At 34.1% G+C, this 17,789-nt stretch overlaps 2 protein-coding genes across 2 annotated transcripts; both read right to left on the reverse strand.

Annotated features, from left to right (window-relative positions):
- Positions 1–1,275: 1,275 nt before the first annotated feature.
- On the reverse strand, positions 1,276–10,189 carry asb11 (ankyrin repeat and SOCS box containing 11). Its single transcript, XM_052149155.1, has 8 exons — positions 10,059–10,189; positions 5,364–5,483; positions 4,543–4,622; positions 3,190–3,297; positions 2,890–3,040; positions 2,666–2,800; positions 1,769–1,954; positions 1,276–1,655 (listed from the first exon to the last, which is right to left on the reverse strand). Exons 2-8 carry the CDS (start codon positions 5,458–5,460, stop codon positions 1,531–1,533), a joined length of 882 nt encoding a protein of 293 aa, XP_052005115.1. The 5' UTR covers positions 5,461–5,483; positions 10,059–10,189; the 3' UTR covers positions 1,276–1,530.
- piga (phosphatidylinositol glycan anchor biosynthesis, class A) lies at positions 5,002–12,187 on the reverse strand. Its single transcript, XM_052149154.1, has 7 exons — positions 11,940–12,187; positions 11,284–11,634; positions 10,509–10,941; positions 10,289–10,421; positions 10,059–10,191; positions 7,959–8,165; positions 5,002–7,848 (listed from the first exon to the last, which is right to left on the reverse strand). The coding sequence occupies exons 2-7, from the start codon at positions 11,584–11,586 to the stop codon at positions 7,555–7,557; spliced, it is 1,503 nt and encodes a 500-aa protein (XP_052005114.1). The 5' UTR covers positions 11,587–11,634; positions 11,940–12,187; the 3' UTR covers positions 5,002–7,554.
- Between the last annotated feature and the right edge of the window lie 5,602 nt (positions 12,188–17,789).

Below are 17,789 nucleotides of genomic sequence, written 5' to 3' on the forward strand. Positions count from 1 at the left end.
TTTAAGAATTACATCATTTACAACAGTTTTAATGCTAAATTCATGTTTATTTGTTCACTTTTAATAAATCTAAAGATAAAATTCAGTATTTTTTTAAATAATTGCAACTTTTCCTGAACCGACTCTTTCTGAACCTTTATCACAAGCACATTCAAAACATCTTATAGCGCAGACAAACCTCATCTGTTTCTCATTATTACACCAAACAACCACACAATACTTTGTCTCAATGTCATCTCCTGCACAGACTTGTCTGTTGGATCATCATCATCGGAGTACTCTGATTTTGACTATAAAGCCATTGAACTCATTGAGCATTGCCAAAGCCTCTTCTGCTGTATGCAAGCATATTTTGCTAATTATTTGCTTGCTAGCTTATTTAGAATATTTGAATTTCTATGCTTCAAATCATATATATCTATACATAAATGTATTAATTTCATATATATATAATAATAAAAATAAATATTTCCAGGCAAATCTTAACCAACTTGCCAAAAATGCTACTTAAGTATCAACTCTAGTAGTTTGCTAGCTAGCTGATTTTAAATACAATTTAAAATATCTGAATGGCAGTGCTTCAAAATGTATGTCATACATTTTAAAAAGTTGAATAGAAAAAAAAAAAAATAATATATATATATATATATATATATATATATATATATATAATACTGTTATTGATCTCTCCATCTAATATATTTCCTTTCACTCCATCCTTGATATTATTTCTCTCCACTCCATCCTTGCATTCATGGTGACTTTTTGTCTTTATAATTTACTTCAAGTCTGTATTTCTAATCATTCTGAAAGTATATTGCTTTATTTTATTTTATTTCTTTGTAATGGAGGTTGTATACCAAGAATAAAGCTTGTCAAGGCTCACTTCAATCTTATGATTATATACAACGTTTTTCATTTAATTTAATTCAACGTATTTTTAATATGGGGAATAAATGTAAAATATAGTTATATTGGGCCTTATGATCTTGACAATTATGCCATGTTACACCATTTAAAGACATCAAATTAATAGTCTGAGTAACCCCACCCCATCCCAAATGCCCATACATGATATCCCCCAGCCCACCCTAGCATAGCTGGCAGGAGCCGGACCTGCTTTATGCAGTCTTGGGGTAGTGATAGGAAAAAATTAAATTCTGAAACTATGACCAATAAATATGAAAATGACTTTGGTGAGGGTCACAAACAAGATTTTTGAGGCTTTCATGGAAAATCAAGGAAATAAATGATTTATTTAAAAAAACTTCCAAACATCAGAGCCCTTCGGATCAATTTGACAACTTTTTGCACTTTATGCGTGTGTGAGCATACAGCATATGTGTGTGTGTTTGTACAAAGTCATCTATAAACTAACAAATAAACAATAGTATTTGAATGTATGCATACATTTATTACAAAAAGGCTACACTTTTACAAGGTTATTTACAGATAAAAAAAGATAATTTTATAGGCACACAAAATTATTGTGCAAGTCGTGTTATGACACAAGACAGAGTTGTCTGTGTTTTAATGATAGAGAAGATAATTGTGTAGAGTATGTGGTAAGCAAAGCATCCTGGTTTTGTTTAGCCTTTTTTGGCCCAGGGAACGGCGAATACACCATCTGCACATCTGAGATAGTGAGAATGGACCTGTAGAACCAAACACAAGCCAGAATTAGTTGCATAGTTCACATGGGCATATTGAGTGACTATACACTGTTTGTTTATACAAAGTGTGGTTATATGCATGTGTTTATATTTACCTGAGGTCTGCAGGAGATATTTAATGTCCGGATCTGTAGTCAAATCCAGAGGTATCTTTCCCTCAGAGTTCCTTGATGTCCTATCAGCCCCATGCTCTAGCAGTAGCTCCACCTCCCTTGCCCCTCCCACTCTGATTGCAACATGTAAAGGTGTGTCAAGACCATGTCCACATTGCACATCAGCACCTAGAGACACAGACAGGAGTGGTTTAGAGATCATCACTCTCATCAGCACTGTATCAGTAAATACTACTGTAAAAGCTGCTGGAAGTAATGCGGGTATACACACAAATTTCGCCAAGAACATGTTCAGATCATATTTCACCCCAAAATGAAAATAAGTAAAAATCATTTGCAGAAACAATATGAAGCCTATTTTTTGGGGACTGCTAACAGTTTTTGCATTGTGATATTTAAGGACATTTTATCCAATTCTCTTCACTGCAGTGGAATAAAAATAATAATTTATTATTTAATATAATGTATTTGTATATTATGGTAGTGTTTGCTGTACAGCCTTTAAGCTGATTTTACTATATTTAATATATATATATATATATATGAGAGAGAGAGAGAGAGAGAGAGAGAGAGAGAGAGAGAGAGAGAAAGAGAGAGAGAGATAGGTATACACACAGTATATTCAAACAGTATATTTTGTAATGAGAGGCTAATGAGAATCATTATAGAAAATTATGATAATTAAAAACAAATATCCAGATGCATTACAGTAATTGTGATTTAATTGTACAAATGTGCTTAATTAAGATAAAAAAAAAACAAAAAAAACATTAAATTATCCTTTAAAAGACCTTATTTTCTTTATGCACAATACAAATTCAGTGTTTTGTTCTAAATGTATAAGATTGTCTTGGGGTGATGTGTGTGTGTGATTCTGACCTGACATCAGCAAGCTCTGTGCGCAGTCTGTGCTCTTGGCTTCACATGCACAGTACAGCGCTGTTCCTATACTGGGCACCTCCATGTCAACATTCACACCATGTGACAGTAGCAGTTCAACACATGCTGTGTGACCTAAAATATGCACAATAGACACCTGGTTTATTAATATCTCAAACAAGGTTGACTGTAAATTCACATTCAATTCACATAAACAAACATACCTCTCTTAGCTGCTTCATGAAGAGGTGAATTTAGCACATGAGCTGGATGGTGGGCGGAGTTGTACATCAAAATGAGGCTGACGAGGGCGGGATTTCCACTACAGCATGCACTAAAGAGAGGAGTGGCTCCATCAACAGAGACAGCATTTGCCTGAAAACACATTCAGTATTGTAGCCATTAGTGTGAATATGCAGGAACATTTAGAAATAAATTATACACACAACCACCGTGTTGTAATTTAGAAATAAATTATACACACAACCACCGTGTTGTAATTTAGAAATAAATTATATACACACATCAGCCCCGTGCTCAAGCAGAAGTTTAGCACAGGTAAAATGGCCTCCAACACACGCTTCATGCAGTGGAGTGATTCCATCCAGTGTAGACATGCCCACGCAATACCTCTGTGTGAATACAAAAATGTACAATTAATGAATGCATACACTCAAAGTTTAACAGGGAACTACAGTGGCATGAGAAAGTGTTTGGACACTTTAGTTACACATAAAATGTTTAAATGTCATTGCATTAAAAATCAAGCCAAGTGGCATCTGCCAACAATTGATGAGATCTTTTGTCAGAAATTAAATTTCATTGCCATTTTTTGTGGATATATAAAGTAATTTCGCATCAAGTTCACACAGGTGTCCCAGAAGAATAACCACACGTATAATTCATCACATTAACTATGGACAAGCTCCACTAAGTTTGACAACCAGAACATGTATAAAAACATTTTGTTTTCAATTTAAGCTTCATATCTATAATTTGATTTCTGTTATGTAATGCAGCACAATGACAATCATACTTTGTTAATTGTTCAGTATTCAAATACTTTTTTTGCAACCACTATATACAAGTAATAAATATGTAATGGTACAGTGGTGTGGTCCTTCTTGTAAATTGTTCAACTTTATCCATTTAGCTATCCAGTCTATGTAGTGTTATACAACAATGTTTGAGAAAGCAGACAAAACACCTCAAATTAACTAAAAGGAATAGCCGGGTTAAGCTCAATTGACAGCATTTGTGGCATAATGTTAATGACCACAAAAAGAATAATTTCAACTCATACCCTTTTATTCATAAAAAAAAAGCAAACATTACAGTTAAAATAAGGCACTTACAATGGAAGTGAATGGGGCCATTCCATAAACATTAAAATGCACAAACATGTATCAAATGTATAGCCTCGAGATGTAAGCACTATACGTGTTAACGTGATTTGAGTGTGACAAAATTGCTTACTAACCCTATCTGTGTAGTGATATCCAATATTATAATGTAGTCATGATGTTGCAGTGGTAAATCTTGCATTCTGGTAAATGCTGTAATGCCAGTAAACCCCTGACTTTATTACACTAAAATCATATTAACACATACAATGTGTAAATGACATGTAAATGTATAATCTTGTGGCTATACTTATAAAACAGTGTGTATTTTAGCATTTGTGGACTGGCCCCATTCACCTCCATTGTAAACCCATTACTGTAAGCAAGATTCTTTTATTTTCTTTAAGAAATGAGGAATGAGTCCACTTTTTTGTTTTTTGTAAAACTCAGCATTATGCCAGAGATGTTGTTGATTCATCTTAACTTATATTGAATGTGATACATTAATTTAACACTAAGGGATTCTTTCAATACCTGTGAAAGGAGTCTTCTCAGTGGCAGCAATCTTCCTTGCAGTGCAGCATCATGTAGAGGTGTTCTGTCATCCCAGGAGCCTATGAAACAGAAACATGTTTATTTATCTATAAATGAGCAAAGAACTGACACCTCTATTGTTTTAATATAAAGTTAATTATAACCCAAATCCTACCCCTTAAAAAATGTCCATGAATCATTATTGCATTTGAGGACAAAAGATGGTCATATTTAGCTAACTTCTATCATATAAGGTATAAATCTGTAAACTCTCACACACACTTGTACGCTGGGATAGACACATACACATCCTCTCACTGTCCTCCTTCTTCTTTTTCTTCTTTTTTTAAAAAAATACAATTAAACTAAAACAAATTTGTTATTAGTTTTTTCTAAGAGATTGCCACATTGAATTACAAAATTCCATCATATTGAATTTAGCACTCAATAAAAATAAAAAAAATCTATATATTTTAAGTTTGATTACTTTTGTAAAAATTCAGTTTGATAGGATTTGTTTTTTAGAAACTGAAATGCGTAATTGTTAAAAATAGGCTTTAATATTTTTTGAGTGTATAAAACAGAGTTGAATGTAATATTGCATGTAACTATCATGGAACTTGGTGTTTCATGGTAGAATTGCGAGGGGAAAAAATCTGTGGATATCACATGCAGGGAAATAATCCAAATTTTAAGTTGAGAAATAAAATATAAAACAAATCATTTAAAAATACAATCAATGTTCTTGTGGTCTGTTGTATGCCTGACTGCTGAAAAAATTCAAGATGAAAAGGAGCAGCAGAGGAAAGAGTTATACTCACCAGCCATTAATGTGTTACACACTTGTCCTCCGTAAATGTAAAACCTGTGATCCCTTCCCTTGCTCCAGTAGCTTACTTCAGCGTGAACCACAGCCATCCTCAAACTTCACAATAAGACAACTAAAGAGATCTCATGAGAACAGAACAATTGAGATAGTGGAGCACAGTAAAACTCTTCAGTGGAGTTTATATGGCCTTCAGAAATACAAGCATCCCCCCACACAAGAATGCACCTCCCACAATTCTCAGTGATATGTGCTTACACCCCACCTGCCCAGACTCGAGAGGTGACACAAACAATGGTCTCCTCAAAGTGAGTAAAAGGACAGAGAAGCTAAAACATACATAGAAAACACATCCAACATGTAGCAAGTCTTGCAGAACAGCGAACTCTCTACAACATGGGTTATTTCAGAGAATAGAGAAAGTCAATGAAACAAATTGGTTAAGACAATAAAACAAGTATGTGCACATAAAATGCATCCTTCATCTTAAACACAAATTTATCACAAACAAAACTAAAAAATGTATCCAGTATGTATATATATATATCTGTATATATTTGAAAGGCCTAAATCTGTAAATAAAAGTAAAGAAAGACAATAAACCAAAGTCAATGTAACTCTAAATGCAATTGATGATACAGTATCTCTCTCTGCAGATGATTTGTCATGATTAGCATCCACTGTTATGCAGGAATGGGACCTTTCTATCTGAATAAGCAGCCTGTTGAATACGTGTATGTGTGTGAAAGCAGTCAGAAGGGAGATAAGTGTGCGTTAACGGCTCAAAGTTGTAGCATTGAATGGATGAGGGTGTGAATTATCTGCCCTGTTTGGGTGTTAGCATAAGATTCCTGAGCGAGAAAGACCCTGAAGGATATCTCAAACAAAAACAGCAACTTTACCAAACAGTATCATTCCTCATTGTACTCAATAACAGATTTTTGAAAGCAAATTCTGACTGAATAATTGACTTCATATACTTCTTTTTCTTTAGAATTCTACTCTTGATATTTTTGATTGCATTTTTCATTGTAAATTTTTTTTTGTGTGTTTGGTCAAAACCAAAGAAGCATGTACAAATACATTCATATCAAAGCTGGCTTTGATAGGAAAAGAACAAAAAGACTACATTTATTTCCTGATAATACATTTTATTGCAGATTGTGTAGAAAGAATGAAAAGACAACTAAACAGACAGTATGAAAGTTTGTGCATTGTCACAGAGAAGGACGGTATAAAAAGGGTGTCATAAAACAATGAAAAGAATAACCTAAAGCTAAAAGCAGTGCAATGCATCTGGAGTGTGTTTGGGTTTAAATAAATACATTCTCTTCTCTACAAAGCAACCAAAAAACAGTTCACCCAAAAATGAAAATTCTCTCATCATTTACTCACCCTCATGAGATTAAAAAAATGACCTTAATATTGACTTGTTTCTCACTCACACCTATCATATTAATTCTGAAGACATGGATTAAACCACTGGAGTTATAAGGATTACTTTATGGTGCCTTTATGAGCTTTTTGGAGCTTCAAAGTTCTGGCCAACATTCACTTGCATTGCGAGGACCTAAAAATCTTTGTTTGTGTTCAGCAGAAGAAAGTCATACATTTCTGGGATGGCATGAGGGTGAGTAAATGAGAGAATTTGTAATTTTGGATTAACTATTCTTTTAAAGAGACATGAAGAAACTATCACCAACAGATACAAAAAACATAGTCAGCAGTCCACAGCTCTACTATAAAGCTAATTTTTTGTGTGTTTGGCATTTAACATGAACCATCCCAGTTCTGCTGGTATATTTCAGATCTTAAAAGAAACATACAGATATGCTGTGGTATAAATCATGTGATGATAACGTTTAGAGGTGATACAGGAAAAATGCCACTGTTTGTTATTTATCTTGAAACTAGCTTGAAGCTAAAATGTCTGGGCATCAATCAGAAAAAGCTGAGATTATTTTCTGATATGGGTTCATTTAAAGGCAGCATTTCTATATAATCTTTTTCTGAAATCAGTGCAAAAAGGTTATTAGAGAGAGATTGTACAGAAGCTGGAGTGGGTGAGGACAATTATTAAAAGCTTTCTGTGGAATTGAGGTCCGTGTTTTCAACAGAAATGTAAATAGGAACATTCATCACATTTTAGAGTTCCTTTAATTACATCCTTTCCCTCATAAATAAAGTTAATTGTGAGGTAATGTTAGATCATTGTTCAGGACACAAGTCAAAGCTGGGTTAAGTGTTTTACTCTTCTTCTTATTACTGCTCTGGCCTAATCGGCTGTGGGGGCCTGATGCATCTATAGCCACATCAATCAGGTGATCTGGACGGAGCCACTGCAGGAGAAGCAGGAAGAGGAAGTCGATAACAGCAAAAAAGGAGAAAATGGAGCCTGCCACAGCCCCACAGTGAGAACCCAGTCTGTGCAATCGTGCAGAGAGTGGCAAAACAGGCTCCTTGCACGCCCGGTTATACACCTAAAACAAATACAGAAAAAGATGCTAAATTATAGGATGACACAAGTATTTCCTTTCATAATAAAATGACTCCAAAAACTTTTTTCATTCAAGCACGTTACTTATCGCACCTTTTCTGTGCGCTCAGCAACATTTCTCCAGGTGTACAGCGTTCGGACCTTGCGGTGGATGGTAGCCGGAGATGCCACATTTCCTGTACGAATTCTTGCAATTACATTTTCTAAGCCATCACACAGTGAACAAACTGTTGGTTCACACAGAGTCATCAACTCATCAGGCAGGACCTCAGGTATACCTCCTACTCGAGTGCTTACCACCTACACATTCACACAAAGCAAAAGTTACCATATAGATGTGAATATGAATCTATAGCATTAAAAACATCCCACATAGTTAAATCTTTAAAACGATAACACTGACATGTTAGCAAGTAATCTAACTGTCTACAACTCATGTACTATGTATAAGTATACTGTGTACATCTTTGTGTGGCTTATAGTGTCACAGTATCCTGCTGCACAATTTAATGTCAATATAAAACAGCATTAGCAGCCTATTTTAAAGGGTTAGTTCATCCAAAAATAAAAAAATTATCTCATCATTTACTCACCCTCATGCCATCCCAGATGTTTATGACTTTCTTTCTTCAGCAGGACGCATTTGAAGAAATATAGAAAATATCTCAGCTCAGTAGGTCCTTAAAATGCAAGTGAATGGTGATCAGAGTCAGCATAATTGTCATCCATATGACTCCAGTGGTTAAATGAATGCATTCTAAAGTGACACGATTACTTGTGGTGTGAAAAATATCATATATTATATATCATATTTTAGCACTTTTTAACTATAAACCATCGCTTGCGGTCAGCAGCAGTATTCGCGAGATCTGACGCACGTGCGACACACAGTGGCTGTTTACCACTGAGGAGGAAATCTGTACAGGAGCTTTGGTTTTGGTTAAGATGTGTATTTCTATCTGTATATTTATTAATAAATCAAGGTGCGTTTGATTGCATAACCTGGATGCCTCAACCGAGAGAAAATTGTGATTACATCTGTAAGATGCCAACCCGAATACATCACACAACAGACTGTGTGAAATCGGCCTCTCGTAAATGTGCATACTGCTGCTTATCAGAAGCAATGGTTTATAGTTAAAAATGACTTAATTACTGATCTTTTTTTCACCAAAAGCAATCATATCACTTTAGAAGATATTAATTTAACCACTGGAGTTGTATGGATGACGTTTATGCTGGCAGTCTGTGAATTTTGGAGCTTTAAATGTCTGATCACATCCACTTGCATTTTAAGGACCTACTGAGCTGGGATATAATTAATTTTTCTTAAAATGTGTCCTGCTGAAGAAAGTGCTGAATACATACCTGGGATATCATGAGGGTTAGTAAATAATGAGAATTTTTATTTTTGAGTGAACTATCCGTTTAACTTCATATTGTGGCATGTTTCTGAGCAAAACAGGAAACTCAATGAAAAAAGTAGGATTTTAATTTATCCATCGGAAATTGATTAGATTGAGAAAAGTAGGCATTCCATACCAAAATGGAGCCAGACCTGAAAGTGAGATTGCAGTTGATCGTAAATAAACCCTCCCCCCTCTTGTATCTTTTTTAAAAAAAATTCTCACAATTTAACCATGAATTTGTATTAAGAAGTACAGTACTGTGCAACAGTCTTAGGCACATAAGCTGTTTCACAAAATTATTTGTCTTAAGATGGCTATTTATATCTTCAGCTTTAGTGTGTCAATATGAAATATACATTTTAGACTCACAAACATTACTTTTGCAAATAGAAAAGATTAGAATAAAAGAACAGGGAGCCCTGCAACTGATGTCATGGCCCACACAGAGCCACCCCCCCACCTAGGGAAATTGGTGCTGTTTTAAAAGCAAAGGTGGTCACACCGAATATTGATTTAGGTTTCTTTTGTTTTTGTTTACTGGTCTTTGAATGACATGAAGTGATCAATGAAAACTATTTATGTCAATATTTTTGAAGACATCCTCACTATGCAACATTTTACACAAGAGCCTAAAACTTTTGCACAGTACTGTAAATATGGTCCATTTCGATTTCATGTTGACTTGTGAGTGGGAAAGTGTGTAACTTTCGGCACAATAATGAAAACCAAATTGTTTTCAAACAGGTTTCCTTCCCCACCCCCCAGCTTTCAAAAAAGCACATACCTGCAGGCCACAACTGGCTGCTTCCACTATGGCCATACAGAATGCCTCAGTGAGAGAGGTGTTGAGAAAGATATGACCCTGAACAAGAACATCCCTCACATCTTTATGATCTAGAGCTCCCAGTAGGCGAACCCTTAAAATACATGAATGCAGACTGAAATTACACACAGACACACAGATACACAAACACACATCTAGAAAACCTATTTCAGACCCACTGGCGGTCATACCTGTCATGAAGCTGATACTTCTCTCTAACTTCTTCCAATACAATTCTTTTGGGTCCCTCTCCACCAATCAAAAAACAGAGATCTGGGTGCTTTCCACACAGTTCAGGAATGATTCCACTTAGTAAATCAATCCCTGCAAATGAAACAGCCAACATATCACAAACAACCTCCATAATTACATAATTATTACGCAATTCAAATAAAGATATTCTACACCTACCTTTTCTGTAAACCAGTCGACTAATGACTACAATTGTGATCTTGCTGTTGTCACGACGACAGGGGTCAGGGGTGAAGTCAGTGGGGTCCACAGCATTGGGGATAACAGAGACAATCTCAGGATCAAGAGCGGCTCGCAGTACAGTGTTTTCTTTACTAGTGTATGACACGCACACAATGTGATTAGTGTCGCATAAAGAGACGGTCAGCAGCTTATTTGTCAGTACAGAGCTGAGGTCTGCGAATCCGAAGAGAGAGTGATCTGTGAATACGGTGTTGAGTCCCATGGTCTTAGCGTGAAACAGTGCATCGTGGGCCATTGCGGAGAAGGAGCTGTGGGCATGCACGATTGTGATGCGTTCACGCACAAATACGCTTCTAAGTAACGGCAAACTGTGGAAGCAAGTGGTGGCGGTGGACTGATTATACATGACCTGAAAGGAAGGGACAACAGATAGACTGACAAGTTCAATATTAAGAGGGTAATAAATGAGGGCTGGTAATTCTTAAAGAGGCCATATCACAAAACACATTTTTATTTATTTTTTTAAATATGAAAGTTTGTACTAATAAAACATACTGTAACTTTTAGAAAGCAAAACAATCTCCCCTTGTCCAAATAGATCATACTAAGCTGCAAAAAAGGCTAATTCTGAAATGTGCGACTTTCTGACGTCCAAAGTGGACTTTGGTAAAATAAAAAGAGTGAATCATTTTTAAATAGAACATGTATTATATTACTCCTTGGGCTTAACTTAACACATTAATAAACAAACCTGCAGCGGTAGATAATAGACCTTCAATCCGTTGGTCAGGTAGCGAATCCCACGGCGGTCTCCATATGCATGTGTTGCTATGACAACCTTATGGCCCTTTTCAATGAGGCACTGTGAAAGCTGGTAGATATGACTCTCCACTCCGCCCATATTAGGATAGAAAAAGTCTGACACCATACATATTCTGTGTTTCACATCCCCATCAGAATCAGAGGGCGGTGTCACCAGTGTGGTGGAGGAGTGTGTGTCTTGGGATGGAGGTGTTTTAGCTGCGTGAGTATGACCTCTCCTCCTGTGGCCCATGGTCTTGTCAAATTCTCAGTGTTCTCTGGTACAATGGGACAGATGCACCTGCAACAGAGTCACATAATTCTGATCTCAACCATACAGATGGACAGATCCTAAATTAAGGTTGATTTAATATATAGTCCCTTAGAATGTCCTATACTTTTTAACCTAAAATCTCCCAGGACACACTATCAACTATCCAAAAACAAAGATAAGTGTTGGTGGATTACAAAATAATTTATTTACCCATTTTTAAATTAACCTGCAAACTACAATTTAGCACATAATTTAATGTATATATACATTAACATTCAGTGAAATTACATTACACGCATATAAATGTAAAAAGATACTGAAAACACACTCACCCACTCAATCACAGGCTGCTAAAGATGCGATTGAACCCGGCTGAAGATATAAAGACTCCAGATGTGTGTTTAATCTAGGCAAATCCATGGCACGTTTAAAATTCATTGTGCTCTCGTGCAGCATTAACAGGATATCATAGGAATTGATCGGTATCAGTTTATTTAAGTTTCTTTAAGCTACCATAAACAAGGCATATCTCCTACTTCCGTGATGGTTTGGAGTTATTTTTCTTCATGGTGGAAAACAATGTAATGCGACTGAAGATACTGCTCTCTACAGGAGTGGATGTTACACTGTTTTGCAGCGACTTTGTGATATGAATGTATGGAGGACAAAACATGCAAAAATAATAAATAAATACATAAATAAATAAATGTAATAATAAGAAAATAAATAAAGGATTTTTCCTTTATTTATTATTTCCTCTTAACTTTTTTTATTTGTTTTTGTTTTAATTATCATGTATTTATGCATTCATTTATTTTTATAATTGTTTATTCCCACATGTATGTATTTCTATATTTAAATATTCCCACATTGTATTTATTTTTGTATTTATTCTTACATTTCTATCTCTTGTATGATAATGATGTGGGCGGGTCAATGCTTACCATTGGCTTATTGTAGATTGAAGCGTGTGCGATTAATCTTGACTTGTTTTGATGTGACCTTACATATTGTGTAAACTATAGCTATTTGTGGGGCTAAAAACATAAGAGCTTCAGTCAATCCAAGATTTATTGGTTATACTACAATCACAAAATAAATCGGGAGCTGTTTCTTCAACAAATCCACAAAATGAGCAAGTTTCATAAATTATATGATTTAACCTTATGCTTTTCCTATTTTGATGTCCGCAAATCCATAATATTGATTTCTATTGTTATGATTGTTCATTGTAAAAGATACAACCATGCTTCATTTCCCTGATAAAAAATAAAATAAAAAAATCTATAGCTGACGCTTCACATATATCTAGAGAGTTGCGCAACTTGCAAATTAAGTCGATAACCACGTATCTAATGACTGTTTCATTTAGAGTAGTGGTGCTTATTGATGTTTTAGGAGAGCTGTAGGCCGGTATGAATGTCGAAGCACATCCTGGATTTTTTTTTTTTTAACAGAATATAATATACAACAGTATACAGTATACAGTTATTATTATTATTTTCATTGGAATAATATATACATATATCAAAATTAAACATCCTGGATTGTTAAACTCTCTGCAAAACTTTCCCTGCATATTCTAAATCTGTGCGAGTCAGAGCGTGCTAAGGTGGGACGTCCATCTGCTTATAAGTACTATTGAGCTCTCAACCAATGATGCACTGGAGCTACGCAAGGACCGCCTCCCTCATTTACATGTTGCACACAGAAAAGTAAAAATATGTATAAATAAATTAATATATATTGGAATATTTAAATATGGAAATAAATATATGTGGGAATAAATAAATATAAAATATAAATTAATACATAAATAAAAATAAATTATGCAAAATAAATGAATAAATAATTAAAAGTTAAAAAGAATAAAAATAAAGTTAAAAATAAATATAGAAAATAATAAAGGAATAAAGTCATACAATAATAAATTCAGGAATAAATTTAATTAAAATCTAAATACATTTGTTTTATCAAGACATTTATTCCTTTATTTATTTTTTTATTATTAAATGTTTTTATTTATTATTTATGCAGGTTTGGGCCTCCATATGAATGGGTTGACTTGTATCAAATCAAATCTATTTGTCAGGCTTATTTATCAAGTGAATAACAACAGAGCACACTGCAGTAACTGCTGGCAATTTAATGCAAAAATATGAATTTGGAGTTAAGTGTTACAATGATATTTTACAGAGGAAACATTTGGAAATCAAAAAAGAGCAAAATATAAAAATGTCCCTGGAGAATCACTGGAGTATCGGAATTTAAAGACAGTGATTTATCCGGGCAAAGTTGTGGGAATGAATACATTCTTGGTTATGAAAATATCTGTAATGAAAAGCTTTGATCTTTAATTTCATCAGCTAGATATTGCTCTTTGTGGATGCTTGTTTATAACTCTAAAACTTGGCTAGCATGATAAAAGTAGATTTGCATTTCCTGAAGAAAATAGCAGTGCTCACACAGCAGCAAAACAAGACTAGTCTAGGCCTAGAGTTAAGTTAGCCCAGTGATTCATATTCAGGGGACCGGGACCTAGGGGGCCTAACCACACTTCCAAGGGGGCTGCAAGTTGACTTAAAATGTGCTTAAAATAAGAAATATTAAAATAATTCAACTTAATTAAAATGCTAAAATCACATTTTAAGATGTATGCCTACAAATTATAAATAGATTATTTCTGAAACTTCTAGAATCAAAAAATTATCCATGATTAATTATATTAATCAGACACGTACAGACAGGCAGATCCTAAAATGAACCAACACACTACAATTTAGCACTTTATTTAATGTAAATATACATTAATATTAAGTGAAATTACATTAACATTGGAGACTGAGGCAGTATCAGGTCAAGTTAATTAAATAAATATGCCAAACGTCCTTTTCTTATGTTTCCCTTATGATAAACACCAGTTACTGCCAAAACAATGACACTAATACAAGGAGAAATACACTTTTTTCATGTTAAGCCTTTTCTCTCGTTGTATTAAAGCATTTACATGTTCGTACTGAATGCCACGTAAAGCAATGTTAAGCAGCGTCTCGCACAGGAACTACTGTAAATATGGGACATTCCAACAATTCGGTCATTTAAGACCCCATTACAAATGTGTGTTGTATTTATATTGTTTAATTTCACCCAATTACAATTTTGATAGGCTTGTCAAAAAGAATAAATGTTACACACTTCTGTGGGCTTAAAGTTTACATTTTTTATAATTACATTATTATTATTATATATATATATATATATATATATATATATATATATATATATATATATATATATATATATTACATCGTGTCCCAAAAACTGTATGTCAAACATTTTTGACAAAAAAAAAAAAAAAGCCTACGTTTTTGGATTTCTATTTTCACCCCACATTCAGTTAAGAGTTTAGTGTTACATTCTCTCTCTAATATGTATTTATTTGTGGTACATGTGTGATTTTAAGACTGGTAATGGAGTTTTTTTTTTAGTGTCCCTTGATTTATTGTGCACCCTGTGATGTCATGATACTATGACATTTCAAGATATATGTTAGGAAATTACATCACACACACACTGGAGGTGGACATCAGCCATTCTGCAAAATTACTTTGAGTTATTTGAAGTTTATAACTCTATTGTTTTATATATGTTTTACTTTATTTTGTGGCGTTAGTCATATGTGGTCAAGCATAACATGTCCACCCTGTTATAGGAACATATATTGGAAATTAATGTAATTAAAAAATTCAATATACAGTATTTATGTTAACAGAAATAAAATCATAAATATTATTTTACAAATAAGTTTCCAAGATATCAATCACAGACCATAAAGTGGCTAATTTATCCACTGAATGTCCACCCTTTTACTGGCCATTTAACTGGAAGGACATCTGAGTTTATTAGTAATTTAGCTTGACCAGTATGACTAATAATGATGGAACATTAAGAAACAAGTATGCTTTATTTTTCAGAAGTTACAAAGGGAATATTTAGGAATGACCCATTTACGATATGTACATAGTTGCATTACGCAGTCTACGGTAACATTAAATTACAATCAAATGATCAGGCACTGGGCAATATTAAACAACTTTATTTGGTAGGACTATGCCACTTCATACTACAGTGCATATAACTATATTGCTGTAGGTAGTGGACTGGAGGAAGAACAGAGGACAAAGTAAAACTTGCTGCTGGATACCTGGTACTGAGACACTGAGTACCTGGACAATCATGAAGATTCTGCTAGGACAGACTGTCAGAATAGAGGACATTCAAGGTGCAGGAGAATCAGATTAATATGACTGCAATAAGGACACTGTCCAGATTCCTGCTTTTCCTTATACATCCATCAATAATTTGAAATGTATTATTTTATGTTTTTTTTTTTAAATAAATCATTCCTTATTGCTTACAGTTCTTGTGTCTGTCAAGTGCAATATTTGCACAGAACATAGTCACATTACAAAATAAAAATGTACTTGCTTATTTGAATTAAACAAGTTGTCTTTATGTTGTGTGTCTCTTATGAGTGTTTGTTTTGTTTTTTGTTTTAGAAGAGAAAAACAATTACAGCAGTGTGCAACCAATGTAATGGATATTAGTACAATCACATATAACATTGCATTTGACAAAGGAGAGACACTTCTTTAGTGTGTAATCTTATTTAGACACATTTTCTCAAATCAATTTGGCATAATAGGCCATCCTATGATGTGATTGTGTTGTATGTTGAGCTCTTACAGATACTAATGTCCTGTACTCTGAGCAAGACAAATTTCACTTTGTAGACATTCTACTTAAACACACTAATGTGGACATATGTGCATCAATATTGCAAAAGTGTGAAGGTGCAGCTGCAATGCAACAACTCTAAATCAAACAGTGTCAAGTTTACCTCAGAGTTTTAGGCTAGTTGAATGACACATTCAGTCTAACACATTTTGAAAAATAGCCTCTGGACACAGAACACTTTCATGTTTTATTTTAAATAAATCTAACCAAAGAAGTCCCACTACAAACCCCTAAATTCAGAATAACACAATTAAAAGGTTTTGAAATGTAGGCCAACAACACATGGTTACAACAAATGTTTTGGGGGTTTTTCTCTGCCCACATCTGTCTTTGACTTGTTTACTACTGGTGTGACTGTATACTTTATTTTTTACTCTCTCTTTTGATTTGGGACTGTTTGATGCAGCATCAGTGTCATATATATATATATATATACACACACACACAGTGTTGGGTAGTAACAGAATACATGTAATGGGATTACGTATTTAAAATACAAAATATTGTATTCCACACCCCCATCAGAAATACAAAACTGTATTCCACTACAGTTACAATTTAAATCATTGGTAATTTAGAATACAGTTCATATTCTTGATAATACGTTTTGTATTGAATTCCTGTAAAAATATCTAAAAATCCTGTAAACAAGATCAATTATATTTATCTTGTTTTAGAGACAACACTGCATGAGATATTTAGGTTTTTCAGAGAATGTATTATTAACATGTGTATTTTGTGTTACTCTACTGGCAGAGTTTTATTATGTAGATCTCTACCAGTGCTGAAGAAGTAATCCAAAGTATTTAGAATATGTTACTGACCTTGAGTAATCTAATGGAATACGTTACAAATGATATTTTACAGCATGTATTCTGTAATCTGTAGTTGAATACATATCAAAAGTAACCCTCCCAACCCTGTGTGTGTATAGAGTTGACCGCTAGAGGTCACACAAGTTTCATTTCAGTCCCATTGTGCTTGGAGCTTATGCGTTTTCATACTTTTCCTGCTAATAAATGTGTTCCATCCTAGTGCACGTGTCTTATTCTGTTAAAGTCAAATATAAGTTCATTAGTGCTAAATGTTTTGTGAAAATGCTCTTGCTCTCCTAAATGAAGGTGCTGTAAATTGCACAGCAAAGACATAGCTCATTGGTCTTCATCGTGGTATCTTTATTTGTGGTCTTTAGATAAAATCTTAACATATATAACCTAGGAAACCATCATTGTACTTGGTGAAGATTACACAGATTAAAAAAAAAAAGGTTTTCTGTTTAATGATACAATCTATTTAAACATCGATCCCACTATTCAGTGTTTGCATCATCCAAAAGTTTACATTTGCACACAAAAAGAGACCCTAACTAAATTATAGGAGAATAA

This window comes from Xyrauchen texanus, chromosome 18, assembly GCF_025860055.1.
Source record: "Xyrauchen texanus isolate HMW12.3.18 chromosome 18, RBS_HiC_50CHRs, whole genome shotgun sequence".
Lineage (NCBI taxonomy): Eukaryota > Metazoa > Chordata > Actinopteri > Cypriniformes > Catostomidae > Xyrauchen > Xyrauchen texanus.